This window comes from Notamacropus eugenii, chromosome 7 (genome assembly GCF_028372415.1).
Source record: "Notamacropus eugenii isolate mMacEug1 chromosome 7, mMacEug1.pri_v2, whole genome shotgun sequence".
In the NCBI taxonomy this organism is placed as follows: Eukaryota; Metazoa; Chordata; class Mammalia; order Diprotodontia; family Macropodidae; genus Notamacropus; species Notamacropus eugenii.
In genome coordinates this window covers 146,216,417-146,241,584 of record NC_092878.1, presented here as the reverse complement: position 1 = coordinate 146,241,584, position 25,168 = coordinate 146,216,417, and the positions used below count along the sequence as shown (strand labels likewise).

Genomic DNA, 25,168 nt, shown 5'->3' with positions numbered 1-25,168 from the left:
TACACTTTTTATTCATTCATTCATTCAGCAACCATTCATTAAGCCCCTACTATATACAAATTACCTTTCCATTACACTATCCATAATTCTATTATCTTCTCAAGAGGTAATGTGACATAGTAGATAGACCAGGGGGGAGAAGCTGTGGCCTTGATGCCACATGTGGCCTTCTAGGTCCTTGGGTACAACCTTTTGACTGAGTCCAAGTATTATAAGGGGATTTGTTCTATCAAGTTTGGATTCAATCAAAGAGTCATATTTGAGGACCTAAAGGGCCACCTGTGGCCTCAAGGCCACAGCTTCTCCACCCCTGGGATAGTCAGAAAAGCCTGTGTTCAAATCTTCCACTCTGACATGATGACTATGAGACCCTAAGCAAACCACTCAACCTCTCAGCATCCAGCAGCAGTCTCCAAAATTATAAACAATTGCTAATCTATGTCAGTAGAGGGAGTTCCACAGAATCACCAAATTGAAATGTTAGAAACCTCAACACAAAGAAGTCCCTGCTATAAAGTATCTGAAGTGGTTCTCCAGTCATGGCTTAAATACCTCAGGGAGAGAATTCATCAGCTCTGAAGGCAGCCCATTTCACTTTTGGACAGTTCTCATGGTGAGAACAGTTAGGAGGTTGTTTGGGGTTTCCCCCCCAAAAAATACTAAGCCTAAATGGACTTCTGTGCAATTTCCATTCATTGTTCCTGGTTCTACCATTTTGGAACAAATGAAACAGATCAAAGCCCTCCTTCACAAGATGGTCCTTCCAATACTAGAAGCCAGCTATGGTGGCCACACTGAGACCTCTCTCTTCTCCATGTTCAACATGCCCAGTCCCTTCAAACCCAGCTCATACATCACTAACTCAAATTCCTTCACCATTGAGGTTCTGTGTTTCAGGGCATTCTCCAGATTTTTAATGCCCTCAAACTTTGGTGCCCAGAATTAAACACATTGGGATTATCACTACCCTGTCCCTGGAAACTATGCCCCTCTTAATGCATACCAAGACGGCATTAGCTACTTTGGTTGTCACCATGGCACTGATAATTCATATTGGGTTCATAAGCCCACTAAAATCTCCTGATCTTTTTCAGAATAAATGAAAAATATTTTTTAGTATCAATAAATCACCATATATTTATTGAGTACCTACTATGTGCTAGGTGTTTAAGGGTACAAGCACAATGAATCACTAACTTCAATGAGCTCACATTTAAAGCAAAAGATTCCATTTATCCCTATGGAACTTCATTGTTTTAGAAAGATTCAGGTCAATGAACGATCATCATATTGTCAGTTATTCTGGAGCCTGAGAGCTAAACACTGAGTTAGTTTTCTCCCCTTGCTTTGTGTTATCTGCAAAGTTGAGCTTGTCATTTAGATCTCTTACTAAGTCACTGGGGCAAAAATCTGTTAGAATAACACAGGGCGAACTACAAACCCCTAGTACCCTTTCCTGGATAGCCTTTGCCATGATGATACTGAAACATGGATGACTTCTTTTGGAGTATGCTCATCCAAGAAGTTATGTATCCAATCATTATATATCTTCTCCACAATAAATTATAAGAAACTTTATCAAAAAATTTGCTAAAATCTAGGTAAGCTATATTCACCATATATCTCTTCTTTGTCTGGCATGAGCTATTCCAGAAGCTATGCTGGTTCTTTGTGGTCTCTATTTCCCTAATTAGATATTAATCAACTATCTCTTCCTTTTAGGAACTTTCCCAGGAACTGGAGTCAAGCTCACTGGTCAAGAGTCTACACATTCTGTTCTTTTCTCTGTTTTTGAAAATCAGGAAATTTGGACAATATTTGTCCATCTCCGATGCTGTGGCATCTTTTCAATTTTTCTCAGCAGTTACCTAAACCAGTGAAACCACAAGTCTGTTCCTTTCAATTTGAAAAAGATGTTTTACTGTGGACAAAGGAAGAAGGCACATTTTCTCCTCATCACAAGTATAACATACTTACCTGTCTTAATCCTTCATAGATATATGTCTCTCCTGCTGGCTTGACATTTTTCAGATTTTTTAAGCCTTCAGTGATCTTTGCTCTGTAAATATATATTTTTTTAAAAATGATATAAATGAAATTTATAAATGAAACTACGCAACACATTTTTCAAAAGAAATATAACTTGCTCATTCGTCTATAATTCTTATAAATGTCTATACTATATTTTACATATTTAACTTATTATTAGCATTTATAAACACCTACAATATGTGTACTAGTTGTTAAAGTATATTGATACTAATAATAATAACAAAAATAACTAATATATGTGTGTATATAATACCTTATGTATGGGTATGTGTGTGTGTGTGTCTGTGTATATACATATATATACATATATAGTACCTTAAGAAGTAGCCATGTGGACTAAGGACAAGTAATCTGTTTGCTTGTCTATAAAATGAGTTTTATAACAACTGTACACACAACTACAGTTATATATCTGTGAGACATGGAACACTAAAGTCTGGACAGAGGAGGTAGCCATAGCGTAATGGAAAGAGAATGGGCCATGGAGTCAGGAAGGCCTGGGTTTGAGTTCTGACTCTGATACATAATAGCTGTGTTACCTAAGGGCAAGAGTTCTTAATCAGGAGTCTGACTTAATAATTTGAAAGCTATATTTCAACATAACTGGTTTCTTATGAAAATTGCACCATTTATTTATTATGCATTGAAAACATTCTGAAAAGGGGTTCATAGGTTTCATTAGCTTGCCAAAGAAGTCCATGACTCAAACAAGGTTAAGGACTCAAGACCTAGACAAATAATTTAAACTCTTAGGGCCACAGAAATTCACTGAATTCCAGAGCAGTTCATACGGATATATGGCTTATAAAAAAGGAAGAATTTGCTTTTTAGATCTATGAATAAAGGAAGAGCTCATGAAGAAACATGACCAAGGGACAGAAAAATCACAGAGGATAAAGTGGACAGTTTTGATTATATAAAATTATCAAGATTTTATCAAAGCAAAATCAACATAGCTAAACTTGGCAGGGAAACAAGTTATTGGGAGGGAAAAAATTTTGTAGCAATTTTTTCTGAGAAAATTCTCATATCCTGGATAAGTAACTTGTTAAAATTTCTAAGAATAAGAACCGTTCCACAATTGAAAAATGGTCAAAGGATATGAAGAGGCAGTTTTCAAAAGAAGAAATGCAAACTACCCACATCATGTGAGAAAAAAATATTCCAGATTACAAATTAAAGCCATGACACCCATCGACCCAGTGATGCTACCACTAGACATATTCCCAAAAGATCAAGAATTGAGAAAAAGACCCACTGGTTCAAAAATATTTATTACAGCCCTTTTTGTAGGAGAAAGGACCTAGAAACTAAGTGAGTACCCATCAATTGGGGAATAGCCAAACAAATTATGGTATATAAACATAGTGAAATACAACTGAGCAGTGAATTGTCCATTTTTTTAAGTAAAAAAGTTTTGCTTGCTTGTTCATTTTAAGTTGTAGAGCAGAAGGCAAGATCTATCTTGATAGGGGCTCTCCATACTAATAAAACCACAGCATGATCAATATAGAATTGGAAGAGACTGGATCCAGGGAGACTAAGAGACTTGCTCAAAATCACAGAAGTCATCAATGTCCAAAACAACATTAAAATCCACATATTCTCTCTCCCAACCCACTTCTCATTCCCCCATACCATATATAGGTTGACAAAAAATTATTTTTGTTCTGTATATTTATATATGTATATAACATAATATATAAGTACATCAAGGTTAGCGGATGTGCTTGATACACATCATTGTCTTTGAGCCTCATAGCAGTCATCTAAGGACTCAGATAGGCAAATGAAGATTTGTGATCTCAGCGTTTTGGATATCCCCACTCCCCATAAAATTTGGCTCCCAATCCATCCATGCCCAGCCACCATGGGTGACTCTTGCTCATGCCTTCCTGTAAGTCCATCATAGAGGTTCCAAACAACATGAAACCAGAAACCTTTCCTAGATTTATCCTAATACCACAAAATACCCAAGGGAGCATTCAAGCTTTTCACATGTTGGCCTTCACTCTTGTCACATAGCCTTTTTCAATCCCAAATCTACAGTGTCCCTTAGGACACCCTTTAACTTCTTCAAAATTGTCTATTTGTTCTATAGCACGACCTGCTCACATTCAATGTGCATCTCTACACCACTCAATCTGTAATGCTTTTTTTTTCTTTTTTAAAAAGGAAAATATAATTTATATGTACAACAAAGAATCATGATACAGAAGGTAGTGGGATGGGTGAGGAATGTGAAAGCAGAAGGCTTAAAGTGAGGAAAAAGCAGAGGGGATAGTAAAGACAGTGGTAGCAGAGGGGCTCACTATGCAAAATGTCACTTTCCCTTTGTCCTCAGGAGGGAAATACTTGCCTAACCTCCTTCTCCCCCCAGTTCTCTCTTTTGGTCTCAGAAGTATGGAGGCAAGCATTCCTTAGCTAGGACTTAGTGTTTTGGTTTTTTTCAGACTATAGACTTGCATGTCTTAAAGTCATATGATTTGAAGCGCTATCTTTGTTATTGTCCTCATCTTACAAATAAATCAACTAGAATTTGGAGAACAAGTGACTTATTCACAGTTACAGAGCCAGTAAATGTCAGAGACAGAACTGGAGACCAAGTCTTCCTTATTTCACATCTACCACCCTGGTTTTCAAAGGCTAGAACGAAGGAATGTTCTAGAAGATTCTACACAGCTGGAAGTTCTGGCCACAGATAGTATTTACTATCTGAAGACCATTATAACTGAGAACCGAGAGGCCAATCAATCATCAAGCTGCCTGCCAGGGGATGACAATGTATGAAACAAAGAAAAACTGTAAAGAGCTTACAGTTCTGTGATGTCTCCTTCTGTTTCAACAGTGATGGTAGCAGAATGGAAAAAAAGAAAGCAAAGAGTGTAAAATACCACAATTTTTTTTCCCTTCAACTATATGAGCATTGATTCAGCTTTTAGTACCTTTACCAATGACCAGTGAATGAGTTGATGCACTACCACAAAAAATGAGTCACTTTCATATTGATGTTCTAAGTTTAAATGAAACTGGAAAGTATAAATAATTTATGGCTAAACTGAAAATAACAACTAACATTTATTTACTATTTACTATGTTCCAGGCACAGTGCTAAGTGCTTTCCAATCATTATCTCATTTGATCTTCACAACCTTTGGAGGTTATTTTTAACCCCATTGTACAAACAAGGAAACTGAGGCAAAAAAGGTGAAGCGGCTTGCCCAGGAACACATAGCTAGTAAGTGTCTGAGGCTAGATTTGGATGAAGGTCTTCCTGCTTTAAAGCCCAACACTCTATATATTGCATTTAGCTGCCCGCAGCTCACAGGCTCTACTTGAAGAGGTAAATAAAGGATTTTACAGTTAGATATCCAAAAATAATTGAGCAAAGTCACCCAAAAATTATCATATAATCAAAGCCAACAAGAAACCCTTCATAGCAAATTCAATCTTCTCACTTTCCTCACTATAAGCAAAAAAAAAAAAAAAAACAAACACCATGAAGATGATTTATGACCATTAGCCCATCTAACTTTGTTTTAATCAAAGGCATTGAAGAAGAAGAAGAAAATGAATCTGGAGAAAAGTTGGAGTGCTGAACAACTACATCAGGATAGTACCAGGGGCAACTGAAGGGAGAGCAAACAGACAAAAGAATATATAGATTTTCCAGCACTTTTAAAACAATCTATTCTCATTACTAATGAACTGTGAACTCTGATTCTATTGCATCTATATGTGTGGAAGAAGAAGAAACAGCACAGAACAGTCAAACCTAGCTGTAGCAAGAGGAATTTTCTCAGGGAGTACTGAGTCAGAAGCAGGAGCAGCATGTAGGGCTGATAGCAGAGGCTTTCCCCATTTCTATAGAGGAGGAGATGGCATAGTAACTGAGGAGGGAAATTAGAGAATGGGGAGCTAACCATTGGGGCAAAACTGCTGTCCAGACAAGTGGCCTCCCCCCAGTTTTCTTCAATTGATCTACACCTAGGGAGAGGATGCTCTTTGTGGAGCTACAGGCGGAGACTAAAAAGTAAAAATCCTCCAGTGGGAAGAGATGTCTACATCCCAAAGATGGAGCCCCTCCCCCCAAAAACAGAGTACTTCTCCAGTTCCAAGGAATCATTTATCTTCTAGCTCCAGATTTATATGTAGATAGGCAAACTTTGTTACACATGCAAGTCATTGTTAATAAAAGTGGCACTTAAGAAAATGAAATTAGAACATGACCAACAACACAAAAATGAAATACATGTTGGATACAACATAATTGTGAAGAACCCAAGAATCAGTTTTTAAGATCTCTCAAAGGGAAGAAAAAAATGAAAAGTCAAACTACGAGCAATATTATTACCTCAAAAGTATAATCCAAAAACCATCAACAACTATTGACCTCTAGGTCTATTGTTTCTCTAATGTTTCAATGGGTTGATAAGCTCATCAATGCAGTATAGATCTCTCTAATGCTGTATTTATATATGTAGGTTTATATATGTGTATGTATGTATGTATATATTCACAACTCATACAAACGTATGCAACTTTGTTCCATATTCTTCCATAAATCTTCCACAGGAAGTACACACAGCATGTTGGGATCCTTCCTCTAGAAATATTAACATTACCTAGGGGGTCAGTGTAGCAAAGGAAGGCCTTCATCAAGTAGGTAAGACGCTAAGAAGAATTTATAAGTGAGAACGAGCAAAAATCATATATGAGAATGGATTGACAGACTACAATCTGTACCAGTGGAGTGAATGTCCATAGACAAACCTTAGAACTGCTGAAGCACTATTAACATCTGTTCAGCACTATTACTTAACATCGGAATTGCAGAAATGGGCTCTGGAGGAGAAGTGAGCTGGTGACCTGCACAGCCCTCCCTCACTCAAAACAAAATCAAGTGCAAGTCATATCATCATTTCTCTGATGGCATGGTCTTCTTTGGCAACAAAGGATAAACACAATCCTGTGAGTAGATGCAGCTGGTTGAATAGGGCCTCGATAGCTGGGTAACTCAGCTCCTCCTCTCCTGTCTGCCTCCCCCTCCCTTTCCTTCTCCTCTGCAAAGGAAGGTAAATTTGGATGGCCAAAAGATGCCCAGTTGATTTGGGTTTAACTGGCTCCTCTCCTCTTCTCTCCTCTCCTTGCCTTTCCTGTCTTTTCCTTTCTCAAAACCTTAAACCTACAGGACTCTGAAGCTGGGAAGCCAATGGACCCCTACCCAAGGGCTCTTCTGGGCCCTCCTACCTTTAGAGTGATTATCGATAGTAACTGTTGTTGTTTCCCTCCTAGCCGGACGTCTTTCTTTTTCTTGGTCTCATTAAAGGGGCCATGCCCTGGCTACTTCTTAAACAGGCCTATTCAATGAATGGGCATTGCCTCACCCTAAGTGAGTACCTGCAAAGACCTTGGCCTATAGGGCCCAAGGTCTCTCAGTGCATCCTGGGTCATCTTCAGTCATCCTGAGGAATATCAGGTCACTGGATTCAGATGGCTCTGCAGGAGCAGTGAGGCTGGTGACCTACACAGACCTCCCTCACTCAAAACAAAGTCATGGTCTTCTTTGGCAACAAAGGACAAACACAATGCAGAAATATACTGAACAAGAGTCAGCACAATCATGGTGCTTTCATTGCAAGATGAGACAATAGAAACACAAATGTTTATAGAGCATCAAATCTCCTTTGATTTTTGAGGAGTTCCCCAATGTTCTAAATTCAATGTGAGCTATGATATTCTAACAAATAAACAACATCTTATACTCTAAACCAGAATAGATGACTTTTGAAATAACATTTCTTGATAATCATTTTTGCTGTTGTTGCTCAGCCATGTCTGACTCTTTAGGACCTCATTTGGAGCTTTCTTGGCAAAGATGGAGTGGTTTGCCACTTCCTTCCCCAGCTCATTTTACAGGTGAGAAAATTAAGGCAAATAGGGGGAAGTGACTTGCCCAGGGTCACACAGTTAGTAAGTATCTGAGGCCAGATTTGAACACAGGAAAATGAGTCTTCCTGACCATGCCACTTAGCTGCCCTAGTGGCCTTCATCATACCTCTGCTAAGTTATTAAACTGGAGATTTCAGAGGAATATGTGCTCTATATGTCAAGAGCTTAAAACACTGGCCAAGAAAGTTAACAGAATCTTGAGCTACCTTGAGAGACACAGTGTCCAGTTCTGCTATACTCTGCCCTGCTCAGACAACATCTGGAATATTGTATTCACTTCTGAGATTTCTTAGGGATCAGAATCAGAATCACAAAATCTCATATTCAAATCTCAATCCAAACATTCCAGAATAAATATATCCCCTACAAACATTCGTTCATTCTTCACTTGGAGGGAGTGGGAACCCACCACTTCCCAACAAAGCTCATTTTTTTACCAAATAGCTCAGGAAGTTTTAAGACTGGAGATTAAATGTTTAGCCATTAAGTCTTTTGTAACTTAGATCTGCATTACTAATTCTGCTTCCTGGAGCCAAGCGGAGTAAACATATTTCCTTTGCCACGTTACTGTACTTCAAATAAATAATGACAGTTTTCACATCCTCCCTAAGTTTTCCCTTCTCCTAGCTCAACATTCCTAGTTATTTCAACAGATATTAACATAGTATAAAGTAGAAGCCTTTCAACAACCTAACTGCCTTCTACTGAACAACCTCCAACTTAGGAAAGCCCTTCCTAAAATGTAGAGATGTGACCTGACCAGAACAAAGTAAAATTCAACATTTATTAAGTGCCTACTGTTGACAAGGCACTGAACATACAAAGGCAAAACCAAAATGGTCCTAGCACTGAAGGAGGTGCCATTTAACTGGAAAAGTTTCCAGAAGTACAAGTGAATTCTCCATGTACACATCTATGATTTCCTTTCCTTTTTCTCTTGCCATGGCCTATCCACCAGTCTATCTCCTCACTTCACACACACACACACACACACACACACACACACACAATATCATCAGATTCAGATCTAAATTGAAGAGATCATGTACTCTATCAACTTCTTCATTTTACAAAGGAGGAAACGGAAATGTGATCAAGTTAAGTGAGTTGTCCAAGGTGACACACATAGTAAGTAGCAGATTTCTGCTAAGGAGGACCTAAAACTTAATTGTATGCATTAAGTCCTTCCCTATTAAGGTACTATGTAACCTCAGTTTCTCTATATTCACTCATACTTCAGGATATCATTTTGCCATTATTGATATTCTACTCTGATACTTTTCAGCAAATTGTGTTGAGTTTTTCTTTTTGCTTTTTTCCACACTCATATTAATTTCCTAAGCAAAGAGACCATGTTTTATTTCCTCTATCTTCCTTCCATTTATCCACCAAAATCTGTTGTAATGCACCCTCACTATTACTGAACAAATACTTGTTAATTAAATAGTCCAATCCACAAAAGAAGAAATTCATTATTCCACAGATGAAGGAGTCAATTACATACAGTAGGATTTTGTTTTATCTAAATATTTATGTTCAGCATCTACAGAAACAACTTGAAACTGACTATGACTGAATGCAGATTATAAACCAAATATTTGGTGCTTGCCAGGAATGAGTGGCAGCGTGTCCTCAAGCACTAATGTTTTGCTGCCAAAAGAGGGGGAAAAAGACAACTGAAATTGAAGTTTACATAAATGGATTTCACAATGTAAAAATAACCTTCCCTCGTCAGTTCACCACTACATCTTATGACCAGGCATCATCAGTACATAAAGTATGCTTCTATCACTAATTCTAGAGAAACTTAACAAAAATATAATTCAGAACCAATGGGTGTATCATCTTGAAGGTAATTCCACTTAGCAGGAATTCTTTGTTTTTAAGTCTTGGCACAGTCAGAACTTAATATTGCATCAACTACTCAAGATTTCTTTTGAGTTTTCATCACTATTATATCCTTCTTTTTTGAAGGAAGGTCATCATGTTCAACTAAAATAAAGTAATCTTGTAGATTTATGCAGTTGGAGGAGAGGTGGATAGGTCTCCCAGTGGTCATTCTTTAGAAGCTTTTCCACAAAGCTAAGGGGTGGAATCCCTGCATAATGCTTCACTCTTCACAGAACTGCTAACATGGTAAGATTCTGCATCTGTGGCTACTTTTGATGCGGCATAACTATGGAAGCAAAACATGTCATGCCTGTCACCAGTAGTACAAGTTTATAAATTTCACAGTCTATCTAGAGAAAGGCAGCTAGTCTACAAATACAGTAGAGCCTCTCCCCAGTTCAAGTAGTGATGTTAATGATATGTGTGGTGACAGGGAGCGGGGGTGAGAGAGGGAGCAGGAAACAAAGGGAGGAGCAAAGAGGATAGAGCTAACTGTTGTAACAGAGTGTTGCATAAATTTAGCTGACTTTGGAGGGAAACAAGGTTTTCTAAGAGATGGAGGTGAAGTAGAAGTAAGCTTCAGTCAATGCAATGACACAAAGATGACAGATAAAGTATCCACATGTGAGGAAGGAAATGAAGAGCACTCTGCCTTAAGTAATGTGTAATATGACTGGAAAGGTAGGTTGGGGCTTTAAACACGAAACAGAAGAATAGGTTTTTGATGCTAAAGGCAATAAAAAACAAGTGGAATATATTGAGTGGGAAAGTGACATAATCAGACCTAAACTTTTACAAAATCAGTTTACTAGCCATGGAGAAGATGGTTTGGTGTAGGGAGGCACTTGAAGAGTTGTCAGAGGTAATATGAAGCTGAACTAGGATGGTGGCCAAGTACATAGAAAGGAGATTGGCGGCAAGAAAAGTGGAGGTAGAATACATGAGATCTGGTGACTGATTAGAGTAGAGGAAGGAGTAAGAGTGATGAGTAAATATTAAGATTTTACAAGTCGGAGAGACTTTTATGACAGAAATAAAGAAGTTCAGATGAGGTATGGGCTGAGGGGGAAAGATAACATTTTAGTATTATTAGGAAAATAGCTTTGATCTCATAGATATCCTGACAGAGTCTAGGGGACGTCTACTTTGAGAACTGCTGGCCTAAATCACTGGGATTAAGTCAGACAAATTACAAGAGAATCTCAAATCTATGACCTTCTTGTTTTCTGTTGTTGTCTCATTCAAGGATGGAGAACTGGCAGCCTAAAGGCCACATGTGGCCCTTTGGGACCTCACTTGAGGACCTAGAATGCCACATGTGTCCTTAAAACTGCAGGTTCCCCACTCTGGTTTAGTTGAATATTATGAGTTTTTCCTTTTTGGGTGGGAAATGCAGTTTCACTTAGCTAGCTAGAGCTGCTACAGGAGAGGGGTGAAGGGAGGAAAAGAAATAAGCAAATTTGAAAGGTACTGAGCAGAATTCATCATCTCTTAAAATTATATTAAAATGTTTCTGAACAAAGACTTCAATACTTGCACTAACTTAAAAATATTATAAGGGTCTTTCCTACATCCACTAAATAGGGACATTCAAATGAAGATATTTAAGAATAGAATTTGAAATACTACTAAACGATATAAATCTCATTCCTTATGGCTTCTTGTCATGTTTAATATGATATTTTGAGCACTTCTGTAGCAGACAATGATATACTGATTCATGATGGAAGACAAAGGCCTGCCACAAGGATTTATAGTTTCTTAACTTTGTCTCATCTTTATTGACTTTCTGTAGCAACACTGCAAAACATCAAAGTGTTGCTTCTTATACTTGCATAAGTACTCAAGAAATAGAAGTTATGGAATTGAAACGATGAAATCTGATTTGTTTAATCCGTATTGCTTCCCATTGCACTCAATTTCATTGTAAGTAAAAGTTATGAATTTGCAAGAGTAAGGCTTTTAAAGCTACATAGTAGTTTTCTCCCAGCAAGTTACAAAAATAATAAGGGCTTCTATGCAATATGACTAAATTCCCTCCCATTTACACTAAGTCAAATTTGTAAAGAGTCACTTTACATAAGGACTTAGAATGTAAGTCAAAAGACAAATTAAATTTTCATTAAGAACAGGTTGACCAATACCAGGGAGCATTTTTAGCCCCAGGAAACCTGAAAGACAATATAGTGACAGAGTGCCAATGGGCAGGGGAAGAGCTTGGGAGTTTGGACACCACGCAAACCAGCAGAAGATGTTTGTCCATGCTAAGATAAGCCCCCATTTCATAAAAACAAAAAAACAAAAAAAACCTTTCAAAATAGATAAATTCAGGAATAGCTGATGTGCATTAATACATGAGTCTTTGATCTATACAAGGTTCCACTTCAGGGTTTATTTTTTCCAGTAATCTTCTTTGGAATGTTTGGGGTGGGGGGGAAGCAATTTATTAAAAAAAAAAATATTTACATGCATTTTTTCAGGGACATTTATACCATCTGAATTGAAATATACATTTCTTCCTTCATTGAGCCTGCAGGTTGGGGAATTGTACCTCTACAACTATACAAGCCTTTCATGTAATTTACCAAAATAAACTTAAAATGATACATGACAGACTTAAAAGTTGACAATATAAGGAAATTAAAGAATCAATGAAGAAATTACTTTTCAGATCTACAGACAAGAAAAGAGTTTGTGACCAAAGAAGGTATACAAAGAGTCATAGGGACAAAATAAAGAATTTTGGTTATATAAAATCAAGAAATTTTTGCACAAAGAAAACCAATGTAGTTAAAAATCACATAGTAAACAGGTAACTGGGGGAAATATTTACAGGAAGTTTCTCATATCATATGTATATATAAGATCTCATACCATGTGTATACTTAAACATATAATGATCTGGTTCAAATTTAAAAGAAAATGAAATTCCCCAAAAACTAGTCAAATAATATTCACAAAGAATATATTCTGAAGATATCTACAACCACATTACAAAATAAAACACTATAAATGTATAATAATTAGAGAAATGCAAATTACAGCCACCCCATATCATTAAGGTTAGTAAAGGCTCCACCTCCTATCATTAAGGTTCCACCTCCTATCATTAAGGTTCCACCTCCTATCATTAAGGTTAGCAAAGTGACAAAGAAAGATAACAATTGCTCAAGAAGTTGTGGAAAAACAGAAAAACTAAGAGCAGGCTGATGGAGCTATGAATTGTCCCATACATGATGGAGAACAATTTGTACCTATACCCAAAAGGTGACCCAGACAAACTTCTCCTTCTAGGCTGATATCCCAAAAGAGATCAAAGAACAAGGAAATGTTTATAATAGCTCTTTCTGTAATGGCAAAAATCTAGAAAGAAAAGTACTCACTAAATAGGAATGACTGAACAAATGATGGTAAATGAATGGAATGCACTATTATTGTGTCATAAGAAAAAATATATTTTCAGAGAAATCTTAGGAAGATCTCTGTAAAATGAAGTATGCTGAAGTGAGGACTAAGAGAACAATTTATATAATAAGAGCAACATGATTTTAAAAATAGACAGCTTTGAAAGACTTCAGAATTCCAATCAATATACTGACCAAACACAATACCAGAGGTCAGAAGATGAAACATGCTACCTCTCTGACAGTGAGGAACTCATAATGCAGGATGAGACAGATTTTTGGGATATGTCCAATGTGAGAATTTGGTTTGATGATACACATTTGTTAAAAGGGTTTTCTTTTTCTTTTCTTTTCTTTTTTTGTTATTGTTCAGTTGGGAAGGATATGGGAGGGTGTGAAGATAAATGCTTGTTGATTAAGAAAATAATGATAATATAAAAGTTAAAAAATAAAGCTATACTGATCAGTTAACGAGTCCTATAGAAAGGTGTACTATAAATACAATTTGAACTCAAAGAATATGAATAACCTCTTCTAGAATTCTTCAAATGAATCAATTGGCCCTGGAAACATAATGAAGTAAAAAGAAAAAAAGCATGCCTATTGTTTATATGAAAGTCATAACTTTTAAATCTCATGCAGAATTTTTCTTTGTACTTTTTAAAAATAGTAACAAAGCTCTTCCTGAAGTATTGTGTGTGTGTATGTGTGTGTATACAAGACTACATTCAGCATAAATTGAGTTAAGTGTAAGATAATGATCAATGATTCACAATCTTTTTTTCTGAAATGATTGCAATCAACTGCATTTAAAATATATTATCTATTTGGTTTAGATTAACAATGGTTTATTCAAAATGACCTGTGGATTGCTTTCTACCAGCATCTTTCTGGGTGTGCTTTATTGGTTTATTAAGGGGAAAAGAGGAAAGGTATGACTAAGGAGTGTATGAGTGTGCGAGCGCGCACGTGTGTATGTGTGTGTGTGGGTGTGGGTGTGGGTGTGTGTGGGCGTGACAAGACAAGGGAATATTTTGTAGGAAAAGAAGAATAGCCAATGATATAACATCTTAGACAACATTCCAAAGTTAAATATATGACGCTGAGATTATTTCTTGTTTCATTACCCACACTTCTTTTTCTCTCCATTAGTACAGATAGTTGACATGAGTGTACATTTTCTTGACTCCACTGAGAGGCTTAAATCATTATTAGAAACATCAATCATTCTACTAAGATCATTCCTTACTAAAAGGCTTCCTAGTGAAATGATAATACACCAACCTGTCTCCCGTTAGTGGCAAAATAGTGGTCGCTTGGGAAGAAAACACTATGAAAGATAATCTCATCCGAGGGCTGAAAAGTAAGAACACAGATGGTTAGATTTTTGAAAAAAAAGGTAATAATATAGTATAGGCATTCACAGCCTACATATATATGTATATAGATATGCATGCATATCTATACACATATATAATATTCAAGGAAGCCTGTTTAAATGTGTGTATATTTGTATATTTTATCTATATGCATACATACACATTTACATTTGAATAGGCTTCCTTGAATGATTTGAATGATTTGGGTCTTGTGAATGGACAGTGAAGAGACGTGGCACCAGACTTGAAAACAGAAAGATGTGGGTTCAAAGCTTGAGTCTGACATGTATTAGCTGCCTGACCATGAGCTAGCTCATAGTCATTTAAACTTCCAGTGGCCCCAGGCAAATCTCTAGGACTTTAAGGTCTAGAGAGCTGCTGAATTCTATCCTGGAGAACTCTCTCCATGGATGACTCCAAGCCCTACATCCTTCCCCTCCCCCAAGTATACCTTTAAACTGTGTTACCATCATTACCTAAGTTATGTGTTTTTATTCTTCTCTGTAACCAGTATTTCTCTGACACATCAACATGTACTCAGAAATATATTACACTGGAAAAAAAAATTCCAATGCAACATCAAATTCTTTTGCAGGAAATGCTTTCTTCTCTGAGTGTTTTTAACAATAATCTGTCAATTTCATCTGATAGATTATTACCAGTGATACTCAATTTTGACCAACAAATTGGACTAAACAGTTAAATGCTAAAAAGTACTGTCACAAAATCCTCCCTGAATTGTTCACATTCAAGTGAACACTGAAATCCAACATGTAAATACTACATTGAAAAATATGAAAGAAAAGTGCAAAGCACATTTTTAATTACACTCCTCCAGTCTTCCCGATCCCAGCAATTATACTTCCCACAGGAAACAATTCTTGCTGTCAATTATATCTACTCAACAGTAGGAACCACATTTCACAGAATGATTCTTACATCTGAGAGACTCCATGGAACCATTACTGAAAATCGGAAGTTGTGAACTGATTCAATAACTCATCTTAATTATTCAGATAGGCTCTTTAGCAATCTTTTATCATCTTAGCATAGCTTATTCCCATCCCCTTTCTACAATGCATCAGAAAGTTAGAGCTAAAGAAATGGGTATTGTATAAAGGACTCTGTGTTTGATTTCCAGACCATTTCAAATCAGAAAAGGACATCCTCTTACAAAGGACATTCATTTCAATCCAACAAGCAGTTATTACAAGTGCTGGGCATTAGGAATACCTCCAAGAGAAAAGTCATTCCCTTCAAAGAACTTTTACTTTGTTGGGGGTGGGGGGGAGGGAGGGAGGGGATACAACAAAAGATCATTGATTTAAAACTGAAAGAGACCTTAGAGGTGATGCAGTCCAACCCCTCTTTGGGAGATGAAGAAACTGATGCCCAGAGATAAGTAATTAATTAGTCCAATGTGTGGTGCGTTTTAGAAGTGGAATTCAAATACAGGTCCTATGATTCAAATGGTGTTACTCATATGTTGTTACTACAAAGTGTATACAAAGTCATTTCAAGAGGTAGAATGCTAAACACTAGGGAGATCTTGAATGCCCTTATGTAGAATGTGGCATCTCAGCAGTATATGTTTTAAAGAAGACTGGGAATTAGATTGAAGTGCTCTGATTCTCATTTGGTTCTTTCCTCAGGTGCTTACTTTTGGCTGCTCCTTAATAGGGCTTAAAGCTTGCTGTTGTGGGAAGTACTAGATTTGGAGGCAGAAGACCTGAATTTTCATCCTCCCAGGCTGATGGAAAGGAAAATGATCTTCCTGTTAAGAGTACTAAATAAATATGTTATTATTATGGAATAGAATCAGGTCTGGTACAGTTGAAAGAAAGTTGGATTTGTAGTCAAGGCTTAACTTTTGGTTCTACTGTTTATTTGTCTGTATGACTTTGTAAGTAAGTCATACAGTGAGTAAGTCACTGATGCTCTCAGGGCCCCAGTTTCCTCATCTAAAAATGACAGGTTCAGACAAGATCACCTTTTTGCTCCCTTCTAGGATCCAAGGTCCCTTCTAGCTCTACATTTATGATCCCACAAACTCTCATTTGTCCCTTTCATATGAATCAAGAGATCCACTTTTTTAGATTTCTATTTTTGAAAGAAATATGCATTTATTTCATTTTCCCAAGCATTTCCACAAGAGCACCTTATTGTATTTCAGAAATTGATTTTTTTTAAAAAAATGGTTTCAGGTTGGCTTTGCAAAGCAGAAGTGTGGATGACTTTTCATGGACAAACAACAAGCATACATTGTTTAACAGGGACAGGCTGATCTGCTGCCAATAACTGAAAGCATAGATTTCCTAGGCTTCTACAGATTGTTTGAAGTTACTTGCAAAATGAGTTTCAAAATGTTTTGATCATCCAAGGCTGCTTTACAGAAAACATTTGGACTAACAAGAATGAAGGAAGTAATATTTAATGATACAGCTCCTCTTCATGTCCTTTCCATTAGATGGTTAAAGTTCCAGCTGCCTACTGCATTTTACTTAACATAATGGGGGGAGAGGGGAACCTAACCAAATCAGATAAGTTTTGTTGGTTACTTTTAAAGAATGCTACCAGGAAGTTACACCCTTTAAAGATAACTACATTTTAGCTAAAGAACAAGCTGAGTTGAACAGTTATGCCTTTTATAGAAGTCATTCCTTACAACTGCAATTTACTGGCATATATAGAAGAGTTAAATTTTAAGAGTTAAACACACCCACACATTATGTAAACATCAACCTTTTCTTTCAACAGACACAGATAAAGGGCCTTTTTTGGTATTTGTTTAGCAACACACATTTCAAAATCTTTTTTTCTTTTAATTTAGAAATCCTAATATGTTAAAAACTGGATAAAAGAAATGTATTAAGTGATAAAATATTTTAAAACGTAAATGAAATATAAAAACAAAGGAAAACTAAGGAAAAGACATTTGATGTAGCATTGAAGATGCTGTTAAAGTCTTAGCCAAGTTTCAGGTACCCAACGGTACCAAAGACTCATAATATCTAAATTAAAAAGTATTGATAAACTGATTCCTTTTTTTCCTTCTCTATCTTTTTAATGACTGTCAGGGAAAGTGATCGGTGGATCCAGTTCAGATATGCCTTAAGGATTCTGAAAATCAAAATAAACCAATATTCTGAAAGAGGGTTGTCATCAGTTCTTTTAAAGTTCTTTCATTCATCCTTTTAATTATTTCTTTCTAGCAACTTCCTATTTCTATTTTCTTTGAAGAGAGAAAAACGGAAATACCTCACAAATCTTTCCGTAAGCTGTTTAACAAAATCGTAGATCTCAATCCAGTTTTGTGCAACACTGCCAGATCTGAAAACACAAATTCAGCCAATTAGAATATGACCTTGAAGGAATCAAAACATAGGTTTGTCACGTTGACATTTCCAACAAAACCACAGCCTTTCAATTTGTGAGGACCTTTTCGCTTGGGTGCTTGGCAAGCGGCTAGATAAGCGAGGAGAAAACTTACTAGTTTGTCTTCCCAGGAGATAGACCTATCCACTAAGGGTACTGACCGGGGTCACATTTATCTATTATCAACCCATCTATCTTCTTGCCTGTCCCACTAGGAGACAAGAAACACTGTGGGTTTGAACTGCGATGTATCTCTGGGGAGGATTCAGTGCTAAAAACTTTAACTTTAAGGGGTTGTAGCAGGAAGGGAGGAAGCGCAGAGTCCCCACCCCACCCCCACCTGGATTCCACGCTAGCTGGCACAGGAGGCCCCACAGGTCAGCCAAAGAGCACCCCTCACTTTCCCAATGATCTCAGGATCAGAAAGTTGGCCCCAGGATAAGGTGGCAGAACCGATCTGGCCAAGTACTTACTCCCCCCCGCCCCCGCCCCCCCACACACACATCCTACCCCCTCCTTCCATAGACCCAGACAGCACTTAGGACTACCAGAGGCAGTTTGAAAAGAGCATCCAAGAAAGCGCAACAGTTCATTTGCATCTCCGCACTCACACACGCACACTTGACCGCGACCAACCCCCCCCCCCAACCCCGCCCCAGAATTCCCTCCCCCCCCCCAACCACAGAGGCATTGGCGTTGGCACTGACTTGTCCAGCACGAAGTAGAGGTCAAAGGCTCCGCTGCAGGAGGGTTGCTCCTCTGCTTGGACTCGCGCCGGACCGGCGGTCAGTGGCCCTCCGGGGCCCCGCAGCAGCCAGAACCAAAGCCAAAGGCAGAGCGGGCGGCTACCGGCCCCCATCCCGGCCAGCCTGGGACGCCGCCGCCGCTCCGCTCCGGCCTCCGAAGCTCAGCTCAGCCGGGCTGAGCTCAGCTCAGTTCAGGCGCAGCAGCGTAGCTTAGGACAGCCCAGCACAGCCGAGCCCGGCTTCTCCTCCGGCCCGGGAGGAGCTCTGCCGCAGGACAAAGGGAGCCAGGGCCGCCCCTGGCCCAGTCCCCGCCCTCGTCCCAAATCCAGGCGGACGGGCCGGGGAGAAGCCCACGCCCTCCGCCCCGGAGGAGTTCTGCCAACCGCGACGGAGGGCGGCCCGGGCGGCCCGGCCCGGGCTCCGGCACGGGATGCAGCTGCGCCGGGTCCTGGGACTGCTCCTGCAGCTGGGCCCAGGCGGCTGCCCCGCCCCGCCGGCGCGCTCCAACTTTTCTGAACCGTTTCTGCGCTCCTCCCCGAGGCCCCTCGGTGGGAGGAGGCTGCTTAGGCAAGGGCAGCTGTCCGACTTTAGGGAGAGAAGGGACCGCTAATCCCCACCTCCCGCCCCCGTCCCCGCCCTCCAAAGGGACTCGGCTAGCTTGCGTGTGATGCCAAGGGAGTGTGGAGGGGGTGTCATGGAGCCCCGGAACTGAGCCACGCAAGAGCCCGCTGGGCTCGGCGTTAGAAAGAAGTCAGCCTTGGAGAGGGGAGAAAAAGTGCTAGGGACTGTTAAGTGGGATAAAAGGGGAGCCGGGGTGGGCTTCAGGGGGCCATCTGGTATTCATGCAGATGAGAAAACCGAAGCCCAGAGAGTGTACTGAAGTGTCCGAGGTTAACGAGAGGAACCGGGAAAGTGGTAGCATTGCATACCTTGTAGAGTGCCAAGGCTTCAAGTTTTGCTTCTGATAGATACTGGCCTGGTGACCCTAGAGAAGTCACTTGACTACTAGAGACCCTAGACAAATTGCAGAGAAAATGGAGAACTGCTTTGGTGGAAACCACTTCTTAGGCCAATGAAATAATACCTACCACTCATCTGATGTTCATAGCAACTCTACAGAGTAAGATGCCGCTATTATGCCCATTTGTCATGTCCAGTCGTCGGGATCTCTATCTGGCCACTGAACCCAGAAGGGAGGCAGAGGAAAAAGAGAGGCTGGTATCTTTGCACAACCCTCCCTCACTTAAATCCAATTCACTTCATGACATCACCTTCCTGATGCCATGCTCCTCTGGAAAAGCAAAAGGACAAAGCCTAGCTAAATTATAGAGAGATAGCCTATATATCTCTATTCTCATTTCTGGCTCCAAGAAGCTGTAGCACGTGAAGCAGCCATACCCCTGTAAAGTCATCTTGGCAGACAGACTAAACTAGGTTGAGGACAACCAATGGTCCTCAAACGCAAGAATGAGCTAGGGGGATGTCTATTCCAAGCACCAGAGACTTCCCACCCCTAACCTTACCAGCTGTTCCAAACCACAAGAAGTCCATGAAACAGTTGCTTAGCACTTGGTCAGACATGGAAAACAGGAAGGTCTTTCATTATGTCCCAGTGATCTAGACTTTTGCCTTGCCACTGGACTTCATGGAAGAGAGGGTGATTCTGCTGACATTGTATAACTCTACTTCACTTAAATCCAGTCTACTGGAAAGGCAAGATATTGCCCTGCGATATCAACAATAACATAACTTATCCTCTAGCTAGCCTGTTTAGCATTTGTAGAGTATATTATTACTTTACAAGAGAGCTCATGGCAAAGAGCTAAACTTTTACACACACACACACACACACACACACACACACACACACATACACACACTCATTGCTCCACTGATTATCAGACCACATTTCTTTTGAAAGAAGTCTTCATTTTACAGATTCTTTGGAATGAGTCAAGAGAAGATTTGGGGAGAGGGGCAGAGAGGGGAAGCAGTTAGGATAAGAAGTTGTAGCTGTTCAACTTTAACTAGCTTGATGCAGCATATCCAACCTTCCTTAAAGATGAATGGTGTTCACAATCTTACTGGGACAAAGTCCCTGTAGTCAAGGTCATTCTAATGGAAAGATTTTTTAAAAAAGGGAAAGTTAATCCTAAATGCTTCCAGCCTCCTTATTTTCATTTTCTCTGCCCGTTCTTGACTTCCCAGTCCTGTCATGGGCTCCTGGCATTTTAACTGCCAGCTCCTCAGGTATTTTCTCATAGAAATACTTTAGGTAAACTTCAGGTTAAATTGACTTCTGGGTGCTATTATTCATCTATTAAAAATTTGGCATATGTGTGTTAGGTACTGTGCCAGGTCTGTGGAAATAAAAAATGACAAAATCAAATCAGCCCAGGCCTTCAGATACTGCTCTTCTAGGTAGCCTGATTTATAAGCATTTCTAATAGAACTTTTTTTTTTTTTTTTAGCGCTGAGATCCTTTATTGTAACCCACTCAAGTTATGAACAGAAAAACTAAGGTCCACAAAGTATCACAAGATAAGTCAATGACAGAGACAGAAACCATCAAAAAAAAGTAGATTTCATTCAAGGTGTCAAGGAGATACAATGAATAACCTTGCCCCCCTAGGCTCAAACTCTTGCCTCTCCATGCATGGAGGAAGACAGGAATGTCTTAGAAAGCATGCAAGGGGTCGAGGGAGAAGACCCTAGGTATAAGAATGAGGTCAGCCAAGAGCTGGTTGACACTGGTTGACACTATCAAACCAGTGTTTGATATTCAGCCCCTTTCTGCTTCCTCCATGGCAGGACCTTGGAGAGATGTCCCTAAACATGCCAAGCTTCTAAAAAGCTAGGACATGCTCAGAAATGTTCCCCCATTGGCAGGGTAAAAGCCTATTAACCAGAGAAGCTCTGATCTCAGCCCAGATATAAAGATGAATTTTGCAAATGTCGGTAGTGACCTGACACCTGGTCTTTCTGAAGGTGTGGAACTGTGTGGCCGGCACAGTGGTAAAAACTGGAATCCTCCCAGGATTGGAATAAGGAGTGATGGTTGGGGGACAGCAAATCACTGTTTTCAGAAAATCAGGCATTTGTTGTTGGCTGGCATGTCAATCATTTTCTCTAGGTAGAGGCCATTGATTTGAGCAAGCTGCTGCAAAAGAGATACATCCTGCAGTCCTCAGGCTGGATTCCTGCGTCTGAAGCTGATGTCAAAATCCACATTGCTCTGGGTATGATGGTACCGTTGATGGCATAAGGCTCATAGGTGATCAACAAAACATTAGGTTTCAGCATTTGTCTGGTTGTTTTGAAGAACCCCTCTGTGCAGCTCATGGGGCTGATGTAAATCATATTAATACAGAGCACCAGGTCCAATGACCTATGCTGGATCCTTCCCCATTTTCCACAACTGCTGGAAGCATTCAGGAATAGGGGTGGCTTCATGTTCTGAGGTTGCCATTTCTTGATGAAAGTCAAAATGCTGTGGAGGCTCTGCTGGTCCACCTCCGTGGGCTGCCACACCACCTTGGGAAAGGCCTTCAAGAAATGGGCTACATGCTGACCTGGACCTGACACTATCTCCAGTACCTGGAAATTGAACTGGGCTGGATCTACGAACTGCTGCAGGACCCAGAGAATGGACTCCTTGTTACCCTCTGCTGCTGCAGCCATAAGCATGCTCTTGAGTCTGATCCCCCAATGCTTCCTCTAACTGATCTCTTAACTTACAAGGCCTCTTCTCTTGCCCCAGTCTCACCCTAATTCTCCCCTTTAATCTCTCCCTGACTCCCCCCACTTCCTTTGCCCTGATCTCTCCCTGGTCCCCCACACTTTACTCAGCAATCTCCCTGAAGCTCTGTCCTCCTTGATTCTACTTGTCCTAGCCTTTGATGCTCCCCAGGATCTGATTTCTCTCCTGTAATCTCTGATTAGGAAACCAACAAAACTCAGGACAGGGAGTGGGGGACCAAATGACCATGGATCCCTGCATCCCTAAATTTCCTATCTCCACAGGGTGGAGGTCTGGTAGCTCCTGACCCCCTCTAATAGCATTTCTACAGGAAGATGTGTTCCAATTTCCAAATAATTGCCTTAAAAGTGAACTTTTAGTATACAACCTGTTTCTAAGATGGAGTATCCCTGTATAATGTTGAAAGAATGAAGGTCTAACCATGAAATCAAGATCAAGAACACAGAGCTTTCTTTTAGACACTATTTTGCCTCTGTTTAAGACACAGCTCTTAATGAAAATTCTAGAATGTACTGCACATGAAGAATCTTTCAGTTCAAATAACCAAGTACTTATCAAGCACCTATATTGTGCTAACCACTGAACTAGGCTCCTGGAATACAAAGACAAAAGAGAAACTGAGAAAAAAAACTGAGAAAACAAGATCGTACTTTCCAAAAACATTTTCACCTGAAATATGCAGATAGTGAAATAATTTGGCTCATTGTTTTATAAAACTCTGCCCTTTTTATGCATGCACAGATTTAAGGCTAGAAGGAACCTTAGTTATATCGCCAGATGAAGAAACTAAAGTCTTCTCAGTGAAGGTGAAGTCATTCATTCAAGGCCACACGCGTAGGAGAGAGCAGATCTGGGCCAGCTCCCAGATCACCTTGGGATTGCACCAAGATTTTTCACTCTCAGAAAATTCTTCTATGTGGCTAACCTAACTGGACCTTTAGGAATAGCCCCTGACTTCCGACTGCAAAGCATGTGCCAATGAATCTGGAAACCTTTAGCCTCCTAACATTACTTTAACAGGACTCCTAAGCTTTGAAGTTGCCAGAAAAAAAGAAAACATCTACTAAAAGCACACAGCTCATAAGAACATAGATTTGATCCAAAAGAAGATGAAGATGTCATTTTGTCTAACCCCCTCATTGCATGTAGGAGGAAATTACTGTCCTAAGACCTTAAGTGACTTAACCAAAGTCACATAGGTAGAAAATTTTAGAGTCAGGTTTTCAGCTCAGGTCCTCAGATTCCTGAGTCATTACACTACATTTTATGCACTTTTACTATCTATGTGGGACTCATAGTGGTGTCAAGTGAAGTTTTGACAATTGGTTGAAACTTTGAAATTTAGTGAAACTTAATGGGGAAAAATGTAAAGCCTCACACTTAGGTTTAATAAATCACTTTCACAAATCCAGGGTGGGGAGGAATAGTTAGATGACAGTTTATTTAAAAAAAAAAAAAAAGACCTGGGGATATTAGTGGACCAAAAGCTCAATATGAGTCAGTGGTATGATAAGGAGGTCAAGGAAGTGTATGCATTCTTAGGCAACATTAAAATGGGCATGGTGCCCAGGAATAAGAAGGTTATAGTTCCACTCTGTTCTGGAATGCTCAGATATTATCTGGATTATTGTGTTCAGTTCTGGGGGACAAATTTTAGGGAAGACATTGATTAGCTAAATAGCTTCTAGAGTAGGAAGATCGAAATGGCAAAAGCCTTGAAGTCATACTACATAAGAATCAAAGGGAGCCCTCATGTTTTGTTGCTTCATCATATCAGTCATGTGCAGCTCTTTGTGACTCCATTTGGGCTTCTCTTTGCAAAGACACTGGACTAATTTGCCATTTCCTTCTCCAGCTCATTTTACATATAAGGAAACTAAGGTAGATAGAGTGAAATGACTTGCCTAGAGTCACACAGTTAGTAAATGTCTGAGGCTGGATTTGAACTCAGGTCCCCCTGATTCCAGGACCAGTGCTCTATTTATTGTACCACCTAGCTTAGCTCATGAAAAGAAGATGGCAGAGTTAGAGTATGCATTTTTGCCCTGTTCACCCAAAATACCTTCTTCACAACAACATATGAACTAAACCAATTTGTAAACAAGAAAGCCAAGAAAAAGTCACAATGAGTCATTTTTTCCAGTCCAGGACATCTTTGGAAGATAGGCAGAGAGGTCAAACATAAGTGGCAGCATAACAGTGCTGAGTATTCCAGTACCCAGGGATGGCAAGTGGGCTGAACCAGAGTTAGAAGGACCGAGGCATAAAGGGATGCTGGGGGCCCTTAAACTTGCCCTAGGAATAGTAACAGGGTCAGGTGGTAGTTCTATCACCCAATATCTAGTTCTGGATCATAGTTCCAGGAGGAGCAGCTATAAGTGAGAGAGGCCCCAGCTGTGTGTAAAGCAAGGGACAACTTCTAAAAGTTTACCTATGACCAAGAATAGAAGGCCCCAGTATAGCACCAATGCTATACTCACAGTACTTATGACAGACATGAATATGCCAGCACAGTTCTGAATATTGAAATGCAACAGACTCCCACATGGAAGACAGAACCAAAACGTTTATTCAGACACCAGAAAGTCAAATCCCAGCACCAGAAAGCAA

At 39.6% G+C, this 25,168-nt stretch overlaps 1 protein-coding gene and 1 pseudogene across 1 annotated transcript in view; both read right to left on the bottom strand.

The window, feature by feature from the left end:
* ANTXR2 (ANTXR cell adhesion molecule 2) overlaps positions 1-19,322 on the bottom strand; it is a 208,238-nt gene extending 188,916 nt beyond the window's left edge. The window contains exons 1-4 of the mRNA XM_072623281.1: positions 18,760-19,322; positions 17,936-18,007; positions 14,583-14,654; positions 1,978-2,059 (exon numbers count right to left, since the gene is read on the bottom strand). Coding sequence (XP_072479382.1) covers positions 1,978-2,059; positions 14,583-14,654; positions 17,936-18,007; positions 18,760-18,911 — 378 coding nt within the window. The 5' untranslated portion in view covers positions 18,912-19,322. The remainder of the gene's footprint in view (positions 1-1,977; positions 2,060-14,582; positions 14,655-17,935; positions 18,008-18,759) is intronic.
* Positions 19,323-21,870: 2,548 nt separating this feature from the next.
* LOC140514960 (methyltransferase-like 26) lies at positions 21,871-22,485 on the bottom strand (annotated as a pseudogene).
* Positions 22,486-25,168: the final 2,683 nt, after the last annotated feature.